The sequence below is a fragment of the Salmo salar genome, chromosome ssa03 (assembly GCF_905237065.1).
Source record: "Salmo salar chromosome ssa03, Ssal_v3.1, whole genome shotgun sequence".
NCBI lineage: Eukaryota > Metazoa > Chordata > Actinopteri > Salmoniformes > Salmonidae > Salmo > Salmo salar.
Genome location: NC_059444.1, coordinates 1,419,744 through 1,436,997, shown reverse-complemented (window position 1 = coordinate 1,436,997; position 17,254 = coordinate 1,419,744). Strand labels below are relative to the sequence as shown.

At 46.3% G+C, this 17,254-nt stretch overlaps 2 protein-coding genes across 3 annotated transcripts in view; both read right to left on the bottom strand.

Moving 5' to 3' along the window:
- Positions 1-3,107: 3,107 nt before the first annotated feature.
- Positions 3,108-9,751, bottom strand: LOC106596062 (chemokine XC receptor 1-like). Of its 2 annotated transcripts, none has more exons than XM_014187383.2 (5): positions 9,669-9,751; positions 9,102-9,319; positions 6,855-7,012; positions 4,585-4,863; positions 3,108-3,976 (listed from the first exon to the last, which is right to left on the bottom strand). In XM_014187383.2, the coding sequence occupies exons 2-5, from the start codon at positions 9,277-9,279 to the stop codon at positions 3,509-3,511; spliced, it is 1,083 nt and encodes a 360-aa protein (XP_014042858.1). In that variant the 5' UTR covers positions 9,280-9,319; positions 9,669-9,751; the 3' UTR covers positions 3,108-3,508. The 2 variants fall into 2 exon arrangements, with proteins under 2 accessions (XP_014042858.1, XP_045570320.1); XM_045714364.1 differs by having other exon boundaries at positions 9,102-9,281; positions 9,669-9,734.
- A 4,267-nt stretch (positions 9,752-14,018) lies between these two features.
- Positions 14,019-17,254, bottom strand: part of LOC106596054 (calcium/calmodulin-dependent 3',5'-cyclic nucleotide phosphodiesterase 1A) — a 95,980-nt gene continuing 92,744 nt past the window's right edge. The window contains exon 16 of the mRNA XM_045714332.1: positions 14,019-14,081. Within this exon, the coding sequence (XP_045570288.1) occupies positions 14,019-14,081 (63 nt within the window). The remainder of the gene's footprint in view (positions 14,082-17,254) is intronic.

Sequence of the window (17,254 nt, the reverse complement as noted above, 5' to 3'; positions counted from 1 at the left end):
GGGCAAAGCTGTTTGATAGCTGAATCTTCTCAGATAGATGAAGGGTGGCCAGACTGCCCTGATCTCCTACGCCTTGCAAGTGTCCAGTCTCCCATGGACCGCGGAGTTGAGCTGAACATCTTTCTGTTGGATTGGGACAGATCAACGCTGCCTCATCGACAGCTTTGCTATAGGAGGCATTGAAAACTGAGATTAGGATTTCCTTGATTACAGCAAGATCAGTGTACATAGAAAGCAGGTTATCCTTTTCTCACAGCCGAACTAACAGCCGGAGGATCTCTTCCCTGAGCTGCTTGACGGTGGTGCATTTAAGGCAGACAAATCCCTGTCCATTTTCCAGTTCCACTTTCTCTTCATCAAATCAAATTTTATTGGTCACATACACGTGTTTTGCAGATGTTATTGCGAGTGGAGCAAAATGCTTGTGCTTCTAGCCTCGACAGTGCAGTAATATCTATCAATTTTACAACAAATGCCTAATACACACAAATCTAAGTAGGGAATGGAATTAAAAATATATAAATATATGGATGAGCAATGCCAGAGCAGCATAGAGTAAGATCAAGTAGAATAGAATACAGTATATACATATGAGATGAGTAATGCAAAATATGTATTTAACAGTCTTATGGACTTGAGAAAGAAGCTGTTTTTCAGTCTCTCGGTCCCAGTTTTGATGCACCTGTACTGACCTCACCTTCTGGATGATAACGGGGTGAACAAGCAGTTGCTCGGGTGGTTGTTGTCCTTGATGATCTTTTTGTCCTTCCTGTGACATCGGGTGGTGTAGGTGTCCTGGAGGGCAGGTAGTTTGCCCCCGGTGATGCGTTGTGCAGACCGCACCACCCTCTGGAGAGCCCAAAGGTTGTGGGTGGTGCAGTTGCCGTACCAGGCGGTGATACAGCCCGACAGAATGTTCTCAATTGTGCAGCTGTAAAGGTTTGTGAGGGTTTTAGGTGGCAAGCCACATTTCTTCAGCCTCCTGAGGTTGAAGAGGCACTGTTGCGCCTTCTTCACCACACTGTCTGTGTGGGTGGACCATTGCAGTTTGTCCGTGATGTGTACGCCAAGGAACTTAAAGCTTTCCACCTTCGCCACTGCTGTCCCGTCGATGTGTATAGGGGGGTGCTCCCTCTGCTGTTTCTTGAAGTCCATGATCGTCTCCTTTGTTTTGTTGATGTTGAGTGAGAGGTTGTTTTCCTGACACCACACTCTGAGTCCCCTCACCTCCTCCCTATAGGCTGTCTCGTCGTTGTTGGTGATCAAGCCTACTACTGTTTTGCATCTGCAAACTTGATGATTGAGTTGGAGCTGCGCATGGCCACGCAGTCATGTGTGAACAAGGAGTAAAGGAGGGGGCTGAGCAAGTACCCTTGTGAGGCCCCAATGTTAAGGATCAGCTAAGTGGAGATGTTGTTTCCTACCTTCACCACCTGGGGGGTGGCCCGTCAGGAAGTCCAGGACCCAATTGCACAGGGCGGGGTTGAGACCCAGGGCCTCAAGCTTAATGATGAGCTTGGAGGGTACTATGGTGTTGAATGCTGAGCTATAGTCAAAGAACAGCATTCTTACATAGGTATTCCTCTTGTCCAGGGGATAGGGCTGTGTGCATTCTCCATCACACTGCAAATTGAAGTGGGTCTAGGGTGATAGGTAAGATGGAAGTGATATGATCCTTGACTAGTCTCTCAAAGCACTTCATGATGACAGAAGAGAGTGCTATGGAGCGATAGTTATTTAGTTCAGTTATCTTTGCCTTCTTGGGTACAGGAACAATGGTGGCCATCTTGAAGCATGTGGGGACAGCAGACTGGGATAGGGAGAGATTGAATATGTCTGTAAACACACCAGCCAGCTGGTCTGCGCATGCTCTGCAGATGTGGCTAGGGATGCCATCTGCGCCGGCAGCCTTGCGAGGGTTAACACGCTTAAATATCTTACTCACGTCGGCCACGGAGAAGGCGGGCCCACAGTCCTTGGTAGCGGGTCGTGTCGGTGGCACTGTATTGTCCTCAAATCGGGCAAAGAAGGCGTTTAATTTGTCTGGAAGGTGTCCGTGACATGGCTGGTTTCTTTTTGTCGTACATGATTATCTGTAGACCCTGCCACATACGTCTCGTGTTTGAGCCGTTGAATTGCAACTCCACTTTGTCTCTATACTGAGGTTTTGCCTGTTTGATTACCTTGGGCTAGCAGTGCTAGCATTAGCCTGCTCTGTTTTCATGCTGGTTAGCAGCTAACTGCTACACAAACTTGCGGTCCCAGCCCTAATGGCTGACCGCGTTGCGGAATCCATAGCAATACGAACTTTAGCTATAATTAAAAACTAGCTAATGAAAACTATTTCATAAAAACAACAAACTGAGTGCAGACGTTGTTCTTTTGCTCTGATGATGTCAGAACAGTCTAGGCTCCAGACAGGCCAGCGTCCAGACAGGTCCAGCCTAACCCAAACCAAACCCAGCATCCAGAGAGGTCCAGCCTAACCCTAAACCTAACCCAAGAAAGCGTCCAGACAGGTCCAGCCTAACCCTAAACCTAACCCAAGACAGCGTCCAGACAGGTCCAGCCTAACCCTAAACCTAACCCAAGCCAGCATCCAGACAGGTCCAGCCTGAACCTAACCCTAAACCTAACCCAAGCCAGCATCCAGACAGGTCCAGTCTAACCCTAACCCAAGCCAGCATCTAGACAGGTCCAGTCTAACCCTAAACCTAACCCAAGACAGCATCTAGACAGGTCCAGCCTAACCCTAACCCAAGCCAGCATCTAGACAGGTCTAGTCTAACCCTAAACCTAACCCAAGACAGCATCCAGACAAGTCCAGCCTAACCCTAAACCTAACCCAAGCCAGCATCCAGACAGGTCTAGTCTAACCCTAACCCAAGCCAGCATCTAGACAGGTCTAGTCTAACCCTAACCCTAACCCAAGCCAGCATCTAGACAGGTCTAGTCTAACCCAAGCCAGCATCTAGACAGGTCTAGTCTAACCCTAACCCTAACCCAAGCCAGCATCTACACAGATCCAGTCTAACCCTAACCCAAGCCAGCATCTAGACAGATCCAGTCTAACCCTAACCCAAGCCAAAGGCAAAAAAACACATTGCTACTTCTGCACACACAGCTTTTTATTTACTCAGCATACCACCACAAACCACACATAGCATTTCTTTACAGTTTTAGATCCACCATTGATAATATAGTATTTCACATATTCTACATTAAAAATATTTATTTTATTGTCTTCATATTGTATGAATATAGCATAGACTTATTCACAGAATCATTTCTGGACTGAACACAGCGTTCACATTCTGTGTATCACAGAATCATAATCAGGGATTCAAACGTTTTTGTTTTGGCTAATCTCACTTCCTCATTCTTCAGATCCAAAGCTTCAAACATGGCCTTTTCTAAGAATGGGCTGGAAAAACCCCATTGGCAAAGTTCCATAGTTCATTCCTGCTCCGATCTTAGCTCCGTCCATGTAGCTGTATAGTTATTCTCTCTAGGGTCCTGAAACACCAAAGCTGGTCCTTTTTGGTCTAGGGGTGATGTGGTGCATATTGTATCCCACACTCCTCTCCCCTCCTCCCGCCTGCCCTCCCCTCTCCTCCCCCATCAGACAGCACAACAGCGACCAGAGATGTCGTCTGAAGGAGTGAGACAGCATGTAGAGAGCAGGGTTCAGGAAGCAGTGGGCGTAGGCCACAATACGACACACAACGAGCACGACATGCAGCCGCTCCTTGACCCCACAGTCTACAGGTGTGTAGACGGACGAGACAAACATGAATAGGTTGTACGGCGCCCAGCAGACGAAGAATGCAACCACGATACAGAAGACCACCAGCACTGTGCGGTGTCGTCTCCTGGTCGCAGTTACCAGGACCGTTCTGAGAATGGCACTGTAGCAGAGGATGATGATGATTAGAGGGAGGACGAAGAGCAGGAACACCTGCAGGTAGTAGCCCAGCTGTTGAGAGAGAGAGAGAGAGAGAGAGAGAGAGAGAGAGAGAGAGAGAGAGAGAGAGAGAGAGAGAGAGAGAGAGAGAGAGAGAGAGAGAGAGAGAGAGAGAGAGAGAGAGAGAGAGAGAGAGAGAGAGAGAGAGAGAGAGAGAGAGAGAGAGAGAGAGAGAGAGAGAGAGAGAGAGAGAGAGAGAGAGAGAGAGAGAGAGAGAGAGAGAGAGAGAGAGAGAGAGAGAGAGAGAGAGAGAGAGAGAGAGAGAGAGAGAGAGAGAGAGAGAGAGAGAGAGAGAGAGAGAGAGAGAGAGAGAGAGAGAGAGAGAGAGAGAGAGAGAGAGAGAGAGAGAGAGAGAGAGAGAGAGAGTATATATATTAGTATCCAGCTTCTGGGGGACAGAGAGAGAGAGAGGGGTTATATATGAAATATCAAACATTGGAAAAGGAGCTGGGCACAATTAGAAACAGGAATGTCCGCTCACTGTTTACTGAAACACAAAGTACATATAAAGACCATGTCAGTGGAAACGTGTATCATTGAAAGCTTAAACTAAGATCCCTACTAGGAGCAGTAAACAGTGAGCGGACATTTCTCTTTTGTTCTACGTTACTGTAACCCACCTCCTCGTCCGTAGTTCCAGGTAAGACCTCACAGGTGAATATTCTTGTCCCGTTTTCCACTTCCTGTACCTGGGAGGCTATGACATCACTGAGGGAAGCGGCCAGGCTGACTACCCATGATGCCGTGCAGGCGGCCAATGCGTACCTCAGTCGTCTCCGGGGAACGGCGGTCCAGCGGGACGCGACGACTATTACACAGCGGTACACCGTCATGGAGGTGAGCAGCATTATACTGCTGTATAGACCGGTGAAGTATGCCCCCGTCAACAGCTTACAGGCCTGGGGTCAGAAGTTAGAGTTAGGGGTGAGCAGCATTATACTGCTGTAGAGACCGGTGAAGTATGCCCCCGTCAACAGTTTACAGGCCTGGGGTCAGAAGTTAGAGTTAGGGGTCAGAGGTTCGGGTTAGAGATCAGAGGTTAGTGTTAGGGTTAGAGGTTAGGGTTATGAGTCAGAGGTTAGGGTTAGAAGTTAGAGGTTAGAGATTAGGGTTAGAGGTCAGAGTTAGGGTTCAGAGGTTAGGGGTTAGAGGTTAGAGGTTAGGGTTAGGGTTAGAGGTCAGAGGTTAGGGTTAGGGGTCAGAGGTTAGGGTTAGGAGTCAGAGGTTAGGGTTAGGAGTCAGAGGTTAGGGTTAGAGGTTAGAGGTTAGGGTTAGAGTTCAGAGGTTAGGGTTAGAGGTTAGAGGTTAGGGTTAGAGTTCAGAGGTTAGGGTTAGAGATCAGAAGTTAGGGTTAGAGGTTAGAGGTTAGGGTTAGAGATCAGAGGTTAGGGTTAGAGGTTAGAGATCAGAGGTTGGGGTTAACCTGTTAGGGCTAGGGGGCAGTATTTGCACGGCTGGATAAAAAAAATGTACCTGATTTAATCTGGTTACTAATCCTACCCAGTAACTAGAATATGCATATACTTATTATATATGGATAGAAAACACTCTAAAGTTTCTAAAACTGTTTGAATGGTGTCTGTGAGTATAACAGAACTCATTTGGCAGGCAAAACCCTGAGACATTTTCTGACAGGAAGTGGATACCTGATGTGTTGTATTACCTTTAAACCTATCCCATTGAAAAACACAGGGGCTGAGGAATATTTTGGCACTTCCTATTGCTTCCACTAGATGTCACCAGCCTTTACAAAGTGTTTTGAGTCTTCTGGAGGGAGATCTGACCGAACAAGAGCCATGGAACGATGATGGCCCATTAGACACCTGGCGCGCGAGTTCATGTTGGGTACCCTCGTTCCAATACGTTATAAAAGAGTATGCATTCGTCCACCTTGAATATTATTCATGTTCTGGTTAAAAAAGGCCCTAATGATTTATGCTATACAACGTTTGACATGTTTGAACGAACGTAAATATATTTTTTCCCCTCGTTCATGACGAGAAGTCCGGCTGGCTTAGATCATGTGCTAACAAGACGGAGATTTTTGGACATAAATGATGAGCTTTTTTGAACAAAACTACATTCGTTATGGACCTGTGATACCTGGAAGTGACATCTGATGAAGAGAATCAAAGGTAATGGATTATTTACATAGTATTTTCGATTTTAGATCTCCCCAACATGACGTCTAGTCTGTATCGCAACGCGTATTTTTCTGGGCGCAGTGCTCAGATTATTGCAAAGTGTGATTTCCCAGTAAGGTTATTTTTAAATCTGGCAAGTTGATTGCGTTCAAGAGATGTAAATCTATAATTCTTTAAATGACAATATAATATTTTACCAATGTTTTCTAATTTTAATTATTTAATTTGTGGTGTTGACTTGACTGCCGGTTATTGGAGGGAAACGATTTCCTCAACATCAATGCCATAGTAAAACGCTGTTTTTGGATATAAATATGAACTTGATAGAACAAAAAATGCATGCATTGTCTAACATAATGTCCTAGGAGTGTCATCTGATGGAGATTGTAAAAGGTTAGTGCATCATTTTAGCTGGTTTTATGGTTTTGGTGACCCTGTCTTTGAATTGACAAAACATTACACACAACTCTTGTAAATGTACTGTCCTAACATACTCTAAATTTATGCTTTCGCCGTAAAACCTTTTTGAAATCGTAAAACGTGGTTAGATTAAGGAGATGTTTATCTTTCAAAGGGTGTAAAATAGTTGTAAGTTTGAAAAATTTGAATTTTGACATTTATTTGGATTCAAATTTGCCGCTCTTGAAATGCACCTGCTGTTGATGGAGTGCACCACGGGGGGGACGCTAGCGTCCCACCTAGCCCATAGAGGTTAAAGGTCAGAGGTTAGGGTTGGTCATACCCACCAGGTCACCGAACATCCAGTGGGAGAGGTAGTAGACGGCCCAGAAGGGCAGGGTCAGGGTAAACAGGAGGTCAGAGAACAACAGGTTGAGGATGAACAGGTTGGTGACCCTCCTTAGGCCCTCATAACGACACAAGGCAACCAGCAACAATCCGTTACCTAGACAACACAAAACATATCGTTAAGTAGACAACACAGGGGCCTCCAGAGTGACGCAGCGGTCTAAGGTACTGCACTGCTAGAGATCCTGGTTCGAGTCCAGGCTCTGTCGCAGCCGGCCTCGACCGGGAGACCCATGGGGGCGGCGCACAATTGGCCAAACGTCGTCCGAGTTAGCAGAGGGTTTGTCCGGTAGGGATGTTCTTGTTCCATCGCGCTCCAGCGATTCCTGTCGAGGGCCGGGCGCAATGCACGCTGACACGGTTGCCAGGTGTACAGTGTTTCCTCCGACACATTGGTGCGGCTGGCTTCCGGTTTAAGCGGGCATTGTGTCAAGGAGCAGTACAATACAGAGGACACTGTTCGTTACCTGGACAACACGGAACAGACTGCTAACTAGACAACACTGAACACACCGTTAACTAGACAACACAGAACAAACCGTTACCTAGACAACACAGAACGTACTGTTGACTAGACAACACAGAACACAATGTTACCTAGACAACACAGAACATACTGTTAACTAGACAACACAGTACATACTGAACCTGTTGGGGCTAGGGGGCAGTATTTGCACGGCCGGATAAAAAACGTACCCGATTTAAACTGGTTACTACTCTTGCCCAGAAATGAGAATATGCATATAATTAGTAGATTTGGATAGAAAACACTCTAAAGTTTCTAAAACTGTTTGAATGGTGTCTGTGAGTATAACAGAACTCATATGACAGGCCAAAACCTGAGAAGATTCCATACAGGAAGTGCCCTGTCTGACAATTTGTTCTCCTTCTGTGGCATCTCTATAAAAAAATACAGCATCTCTGCTGTAACGTGACATTTTCTAAGGCTTCCATTGGCTCTCAGAAGGCGCCAAAAAGTGGAATGATGTCTCTGCAGTCTCTGGGCGAAAAACAGCAGGAGTTTTTGTGAGTGGTCAGGCAGGGAACAATGAAGATGGAGATGCGCGTCCACGAGACGACTCCATGTTTTTCTTTCAGTCTTTGAATGAATACAACGTCGCCCGGTTGGAATATTATCGCTATTTTACAAGAAATATAGCATAAAAATTGATTTTAAACAGCGTTTGACATGCTTCTAAGTACGGTAATGGATACTGACCTGAACGCACAAACAAAACGGAGCTATTTGAATATAACTATGGATTATTTGGAACCAAAACAACATTTGTTGTTGAAGTAGAAGTCCTGGGAGTGCATTCTGATGAAGAACAGCAAAGGTAATCCAATTTTTCTCATAGTAAATTGAGTTTGGTGAGGGCCAAACTTGGTGGGTGTCAAATTAGCTAGCCGTGATGGCTGGGCTATCTACTCAGAATATTGCAAAATGTGCTTTCGCCGAAAAGCTATTTTAAAACCTGACACCGCGATTGCATAAAGGAGTTCTGTATCTATAATTCTTAAAATAATTGTTATGTATTTTGTGAACGTTTATCGTGAGTAATTTAGTAAATTCACCGGAAGTTTGCAGTGGGTATGCTAGTTCTGAACATCACATGCTAATGTAAAAAGCTGTTGTTTGATATAAATATGAACTTGATTGAACAAAACATGCATGTTTGTACATTATAACATAATGTCCTAGGAGTGTCATCTGATGAAGATCATCAAAGGTTAGTGCTGCATTTAGCTGTGGTTTTGGTTTTTGTGACATATATGCTAGCTTTGAAAATGGCTGTGTGATTATTTTTGGCAGGGTACTCTCCTGACATAATCTAATGTTTTGCTTTCGCTGTAAAGCCTTTTTGAAATCAGACAATGTGGTTAGATTAACGAGAGTCTTGTCTTTAAAATGGTGTAAAATAGTCATATGTTTGAGAAATTGAAGTTATAGCATTTATGAGGTATTTGTATTTCGCGCCACGGGATTCCACTGGCCCAGGGAGGCAAGCGTCCCACCTTGCCCAGAGAGGTTAACTAGACAACACAGAACACACCGTTACCTAGACAACACAGAACACACCGTTACCTAGACAACACAGAACAAACCGTTACCTAGACAAAACAGAAAAGACAGTTACCAAGACAACACTGAATACACTGTTGATGCTGAAGAGCAAACAGGTTACCTGTGACACTGAGGAGGAAGATGACCAGGAAGCAACCAGCCGTGACCTCCTCTAACCCTCCGACCTCGTCACACAGCTTGACATGCTTTTCGTCATCATATCCTTCATCAGTGTAGTCGCTGTCATTCACAGAGCTGGTCTCATTCACCATGGTCTTCCAGGACTCACTCAGGTTCATCTCTGCGACGTGATTTATAATATAGAATGACAGAGAGCCACTACAGTACAGATCACAGAGAATAGAGGTGATTTATACTACAGAATGACAGAGAGCCACTACAGTACAGATCACAGAGAATAGAGTTGATTTATACTACAGAATGACAGAGAGCCACTACAGTACAGATCACAGAGAATAGAGGTGATTTATACTACAGAATGACAGAGAGCCACCAGTACAGATCACAGAGAATATAATTACATAGCAGACTTATTACAACGTGTGAGACACTTTCCAAGATGTGGAAATGACATGAGTTCCATCAAATACTAAACAGCGTTTTGATCAATTTGACCACATATTGATAGCCTCTCTATAATAACATGATAATGTTAACATCAACCTACCATGTGAACTGGTTCTCAGTGTTAAGATGCTGTTAGTGAGAAAACTGTTAACCACTGTTCTAGGGTGGCGTGGACAGCCTATGTGTTGTTCCTCATTTTTACCTCAGTTTCACATTTAGTCAAAAATGGATGAGTGGACAGATTATTTAGTCTAACGTATGAGTATTCGTTCTTGGCGCCTGAGGGGAAAGGCTGCCGTCTTATTGGCTCTGAACCAATCATGCTATTTTTTTTTTTCCGCGTTGTTCGTAACTTGTTTTGTACATAATGTTGCTGCTACCATCTCTTATGACCGAAAAGAGCTTCTGGACATCAGAACTGGGATTACTGACCTCAAACTGGACCAAGTTCTTCAATGAGTCGGATGGGAGGGATATACTACTACAGGCAACCGACCAGGCCCAGATCCCCGTGATTCGCTGGAGAAGGAAATGGAGATTTTGTGGAAAAAGATCTGGGTGCCTTGTAAGGATCAGGCGACGAGTGGCTAATCTGCTCTTGCCTTCCATCCTGCTAGCTAATGTTCAATCGCTGGAAAATAAATGGGACGAGCTGAAAGAATCTATATCCTACCAAGGGACATTAAAAACTGTAATATCTTATGTTTCACCGAGTCGTGGCTGAACGACGACATGAATAACATACAGCTGGCTGGTTATACACTCTATCGGCAGGACAGAACAGCAGCTTCTGGTAAGACACGGGGCGGGGGCCTGTGCATATATGTGAACAACAGCTGATGCACGATATCTAAGAAAGTCTCGAGGTTTTGCCCGCCTGAGGTAGAGTATCTCATGATAAGCTGTAGACCACATTATCTACCTAGAGAGTTTATCTGTATTTTTCGTCGCTGTCTACATATCACCACAGACCGATGCTGGCACTAAAACCGTGCTCAATGAGCTGTATACCGCCATAAGCAAACAGGAAAACGCTCATCCAGAGGTGGCGCTCCTAGTGGCCGAGGACTTTAATGCAGGGAAACTTAAATCCGTTTTACCTCATTTCTATCTGCATGTTAAATGTGCAACCAGAGGGGGAAAAAATTCAATACCACCTTTACTCCACACACAGAGACACGTACAAAGCTCTCCCTCGCCCTCCATTTGGCAAATCTGACCATAATTCTATCCTCCTGATTCCTGCTTACAAGCAAAAATGAAAGCAGGAAGTACCAGTGAATCAGTCTATAAAAAAGTGGACAGATGAAGCAGATGCTAAACTACAGGACTGCTTTGCTAGCACAGACTGGAATATGTTCCGGGATTCTTCCGATGGCATTAAGGAGTACACCACATCAGTTACTGGCTTTATCAATAAGTGCATCGGGGACGTTGTCCCCACAGGGACAGTACGTACATACCTGTAACGGCTGTCTGAAGAGAGAGTAGACCAAGGTGCAGCGGAGTTATTGTTCATCATAGAGGTTTAATTGACGAAAGAACACTATACAAAAAAACAGGAAAAACCGACAGCCAAACAGTACTGACAGGTAACACAATGAACAGAAACAATTACCCACAAAACTCAAAGGAAAAACATGCTCCTTATGTGTGACTCCCAATCAGCAACAACGAACTTCAGCTGTGCCTGATTGGGAGCCACACACGGCCCAAAACAAAGAAATACAAAAACATAGAAAAAGGAACATAGAACACCCAATGTAACACCCTGGCCTAACCAAAATAAACAACAAAAACCCCTCTCTATGGCCAAGCGTTACAGTACCTCCCCCCCAAGGTGAGGACTCCGACCGCAAAACCTGACTCTGAAGGGGAGGGTCCGGGTGGGCCTTCTTACGGCGGTGGCTCAGGTGCGGGACGTGGCCTCTGCTCCACCCTCGGCTTCGCCCTCTTAGGTGGCGCACCTGGCTGCGCTGAAGGTCTGGTGGGCAACCCTGACTGTGCCCGGCTGGCGGGCGGCGATGGCTACGCCCGGCTGGCGGGCGGGTGACCCTGGTTGCGCCCGGCTGGCGGGCGGTGATGGTTGCGCCCGGCTGGCGGGCGACCCTGGTTGCACCCGGCTGGCGGGCGGTGATGGTTGCGCCCGGCTGGTGGGCGACCCTGGTTGCACCCGGCTGGCGGGTGGTGATGTTTGCGCCCGGCTGGAGGGCGGCGATGGCTGCGCACGGCTGGCGGGCGGCGATGGCTGCACCCGGCTGGCAGGCGGCGATAGCTGCGCCCGGCTGGCGGACGGCGATAGCTGCGCCCGGCTGGCGGACGGCGATAGCTGCGCCCGGCTGGCGGACGGCGATGGCTGCGCCCGGCTGGCGGACGGCGATGGCTGCGCCCGGCTGGCGGACGGCGATGGCTGCGCCCGGCTGGCAGGCGGCGATGGCTGCGCCCGGCTGGCGGGCGTCCCTGGCGGCTCCGGCGGCACTGACCCAGGATTTACCAGGCTGAGGAGACATGTAAGAGACCTGGCCCTAGGCGCAGGCAAACTATTGCAAACTATTACAGACTGCAAAGGGAAGCACAGCCGAGAGCTGCTCAGTGACACAAGCCTATTAGAAGAGCTAAATAACTTCTACGCGCACTTCGATGCAAGTAACACTGAAACATGGATGAGAGCATCAGCTGTTCCGGGCGACTGTGTGATCATGCTCTCCGCAGCCGATGTGAGTAAGACCTTCAAACAGGGCCAGACGGATTATCAGGACGTGTATTCCCGAGCATTCGCTGACCAACTGGCAAGTGTCTTCACATTTTCAACCTCTCCCTGTCTGAGTCTGTAATACCAACATGTTTCAAGCAGATCACCATAGTCCCTGTGCTCAAGAACACTAAGGTAACCTGCCTAAATGACTGCAGACCCGTAGCACTCACGTCTGTAGCCATGAAGTGCTTTGAAAGGCTGGTTATGGCTCACATCAACATCATCATCCCGGAAACCCTAGACCCCCTTCAATTTGCATACCGCCCCAACAGATCCACAGATGATGCAATCTCTATTGCACTCCACACTGCCCTTTCCCACCTGGACAAAATGAACACCTCTGTGAGAATGCTATTCATTGACTACAGCTCAGTGTACAACACCATTGTGCCCTCAAAAAGAGTTGGCATGGGTCCTCAGATCCTCAAAAGATTTTACAGCTGCACCAACGAGAGCATCCTGGCGGGTTGCACCACTACCTGGTATGGCAACTGCTCAGCCTTCGACTGCAAGGTACTACAGAGGGTAGTGCGTGCGGCCCAATATACCACCGTGGCCAAGCTTCCTGCCATTCAAGACCACTATACCAGGCGGTGTCAGAGGAAGGCCCTAAAAATTGTCATAGACTCCAGCCACCCTAGAAATAGACTGTTCTCTATGCTACCGCACGGCAAGCGGTACCGGAGCGCCTAGAGGCTTCTTAATAGCTTCGACCCCCAAGCCATAAGACTCCTGAACATCTAATCAAAGGGCTACCCAGACTATTTGCATTGCCCCCCCCCCCCGGAACGCTGCTGCTACTCTCTTTTATTATCTATGCATAGTCACTTTAATAACTCTACCTACATGTACATATTACCTCAATTACCTCAACTAACTAGTGACCCCGCACATTGACATTTTCACATTGACTCTGTACCGGTATATAGCCCCACTATTGTTATTTACTGCTTCTTTTTAATAATTTTTTATTCTTATCTCTTACTTTCTCGGGGTATTTTCTTACAACTGCATTGTTGGTTAAGGGGTTATATTCAGCATTTCACTGTGAGGTCTACTACACCTGTTGTATTCAGCATTTCACTGTAAGGTCTACTACACCTGTTGTATTCAGCGTTTCACTGTGAGGTCTACACCTGTTGTATTCAGAAGACTTAAGAACATTAAACAATGATTAAATATTTACACAATTGTCAACATTTACAACATTTAAATGTTAACAATAAAAAAGATATACTGATTATATAAAATCCCAACAAGGGTTGAGACAGCATTGAGAGAGCGCCAACAGCCGAGTCACATGGAGTAGTCCAACTTGCTGCTGGCTCCTCACTCACCTCTTGTTGTGCCTGACTCAGCACTGCCAACACTGCAATCTTGTCTCTTGTACACCACCAGAGTCCTGAAGAAGATGAGTATTTTTATGGCGCCCAGCCCACAAAGAACACCAGGCCCAAGATCAGTCCTCTGAATCCTCCTGTCTCCTCCACTACTCTGGTGTCTAACTTTAGTCTTAGTCCCTGCTCTGGATCTCAGAAGTCTGGCTAGGATTTGTACGTAACAGACACACACCACCAATAATGTCTGGTCAAAGACAATATTTTCCTGGTAGACGTATGCAACTTATGCTGGTCGCCACTAGCAGGGCGCTAAAGTCACTAGGCCCATCAGGGTTGTTAGGGTCAACAGGGTCTTTCAGATGGTTTGTGATGTGAAGATGAGAGCAGGTGGTCCAGCAGACTTGAGAATGGGAGGGACCTGAAACCAGGTGAGACAGGGGACGGATGAGGCGTCATGAGGATGAGGAAGAGACCACTGCTGTAGTAGCCAGCTTAGAACAGGAAGTTAACAGGTGATGTAACTGTAGCTACAGCCAATCAGATGATAGGAGAGACAGAAGGTAAAGACCAGGTCAGAGACAGCCAGGTTCATTGGTCAGCGACCTGGGAGAGAAACAACAGTGTTTTAATTCAACCCAAAACACACAGAAAAAACACAACACATCGCTATGGTATTAGCCACGTGATAGGCAATTAGGGGGATACCTAGTCAGTTGTTCAACTGAAATGTGTCTTCCGCATTTAACCCAACCCCTCTGAATCAGAGAGCTGCGTTAATCAACATCCAAATCTTCAGCGCCTGGGGAACAGAGGGTTAACTCTAATTCTGCTCAGGGGCAGAATGACCGATTTTTTACTTGTCAGCTCAGGATTATATCCAGCAACCTTTCGGTTACCTTCCCTTTAGGCCAACATGAAAATACAACCTGTAAGAGGTGCGTGACTGGCTGCAGGGAAGTCAGGCGCAGGAGAGCAGAACTGGGTAATAACCGGAGCAGTTTAATATGCAAAAACCAACGGCACCCAGAACAACAAAATATGGGTACAAATAACCCGTCGCGAACCAGTCAGAAGTGCACATACACTTTACAACAAACAGTTCCACACACAGACATGGGGGGGGGGGGACAGAGGGTTATATACACGACAAGTAATGAGGGAATGTAAACCAGGTGTGTGGGGAAACAAGACAAAACAAATGGAAAATGAATGGTGGATCGGCGATGGCTACAAGACCGGTGACGTCAACCGCCGAACGTCGCCCGAACAAGGACAGGAACCGACTTCGGCGGAAGTCGTGACACAACCACTGTATGTTTCAATATGAACATCTCCACAGGACCTATCTTCCCTATAGGCCTACATTAAAATACAACCACTGTTTCAATATGAACATCTCACCAGGACCTATCTTCCCTATAGGCCTACATTAAAACACAATCAACATTCAAACAATACAGTTCTAAAAATGTGATATGTTTTAGTTTCTTCACTGAGGCTGCGTGTCAGTTTGAATAATTTGTCATATTTCCCCCCTTTCACGGATATAACATTACAACTGTATAGCTAATAGGCTATGTGTTTGTAGATGGACTGAGTTACCGGATGCTGGAGTGAGTAGTTGTGCTGTTCTTCGCTCCGCGGGTAATATTACATTTCCTTACATTACAGCGGAACGATTTGATTAGTGTAATGTTAGCTAGTTAGCTACATAGTTGTCTTTGATTCAAGGATAAAGGTGTAGCTAAAGGTGTAGGTGTAGCTTTGAGAAACTAACTTTGAGAAACTAACAAGGTTAGCTAGCCAGCTGTATTCATTCGTTCGCGCCGTTTTCCAAACGGCGTCAACATCACAACACCACTGCCACTGCTAGCTAGCCAACTTTACCAACTAGCGGTACTGTAGAAACGAAATACATTACAACGGAACGATTTGATTAGTGTAATGTTAGCTAGCTACATAGTTGTCTTTGTATCAAAGATAAAGGTAAACGCAGCCACTGCTAGCTAGCCAACTCTACCAGCTACGAGCTAGCAGTACTGTAGCATTTTTAGTCAATAAGATTTTTGAAACGTAAGCTTTCGAGTTATGTAGTCCACTTGTGTAGCTAGCAGGACTGACTTTGTGTTAGCTAGCCAACATTTAATTACTTCTGTGTTATGAAAGGAACTAGACACGGACACAAATGATCCATTGGTAGTTTGTTGTAACCAAGTATTGGTGCTAACCGTGTGTTATTGGATGCTAGCCTGCTAGTTAGCTACGGCGTCATAGGACACGGTGCACTGGGTGGGTTTCACGGAAGAATACTGTACCAAGTTATCTAGCTGAATAAACTAAGTTTGAGCCTATTCCTGGAAACATTGAACCACTGTAGTTTACATCAATTATCATTTCTAAGTGGAAGTTGGAATAGTTATATTTGAGTGTTTCAGCGAATGGTTAGTGAGGGAGGCCCTGCTCTTTCGCTTCCCCAGTTGTTTAGTTAATTTTCATGCCAATCTCCTTTGCATTAGCGTAGCCTCTCCTGTAGCCTGTCAACTATGTGTCTGTCTATCCCTGTTCTCTCCTCTCTGCACAGGCCACACAAACGCTTCACACCGCATGGCCGCTGCCACTCTAACCTGGTGGTCCCAGCGCGCACGACCCATGTGGAGTTCCAGGTCTCCGGCAGCCTCTGGAACTGCCGGTCTGCGGCCAACAAGGCAGAGTTCATCTCAGCCTATGCTTCCCTCCAGTCCCTCGACTTCTTGGCGCTGACGGAAACATGGATTACCACAGAAAACACTGCTACTCCTACTGCTCTCTCCTCGTCTGACCACGTGTTCTCGCATACCCCGAGAGCATCTGGCCAGCGGGGTGGTGGCACTGGAATCCTCATCTCTCCCAAGTGGACATTCTCTCTTTCTCCCCTGACCCATCTGTCTATCTCCTCCTTTGAATTCCATGCTGTCACAATCACTAGCCCATTCAAGCTTAACATCCTTATCATTTATCGCCCTCCAGGTTCCCTTGGAGAGTTCATCAATGAGCTTGACGCCTTGATAAGTTCCTTTCCTGAGGATGGCTCACCCCTCACAATTCTGGGTGACTTTAACCTGTTATGGCTAGGGGGCAGTATTTTCACGGCTGGATAAAAAACGTACCCGATTTAATCTGGTTACAACTCCTGCCCAGTAACTAGAATATGCATATAATTATTGGCTTTGGATAGAAAACACTGCAAAGTTTCTAAAACTGTTTGAATGGTGTCTGTGAGTATAACAGAACTCAAATGGCAGGTCAAAACCTGAGAGATTCCTTTACAGGAAGTGGCCTGTCTGACCATTTCTTGAACTTCTTTGCCATCTCTATCTTTTACAAAGGATCTCTGCTCTAACGTGACACTTCCTACGTCTTCCATGGGCGCTCAGAGCCTGGGAAAAACCTGAATGTCGTCATCCCAGCCCCAGGCTGGAACACATTATCGCCTTTCTCAAGTGGCCGATCAAGGGACTGTGGGCTTAGTACTCTGCTGACATAATCTAATGTTTTGCTTTCGTTGTAAAGCCTTTTTGAAATCGGACAGTGTGGTTAGATTAACGAGAGTCT

Bases quoted from the DNA above. Each gene is read 5' to 3' on its own strand.
- LOC106596062 (XM_014187383.2), bottom strand. From the start codon at position 9,279: ATGAACCTGAGTGAGTCCTGGAAGACCATGGTGAATGAGACCAGCTCT. The intron at 7,013-9,101 runs GTAACCTGTTTG...TGTGTTGTCTAG, and splicing joins CTTCCTCCTCAGTGTCACAG to GTAACGGATTGTTGCTGGTT. The intron at 3,977-4,584 runs GTGGGTTACAGT...CTCTCTCAACAG, and splicing joins CTGGAACTACGGACGAGGAG to CTGGGCTACTACCTGCAGGT.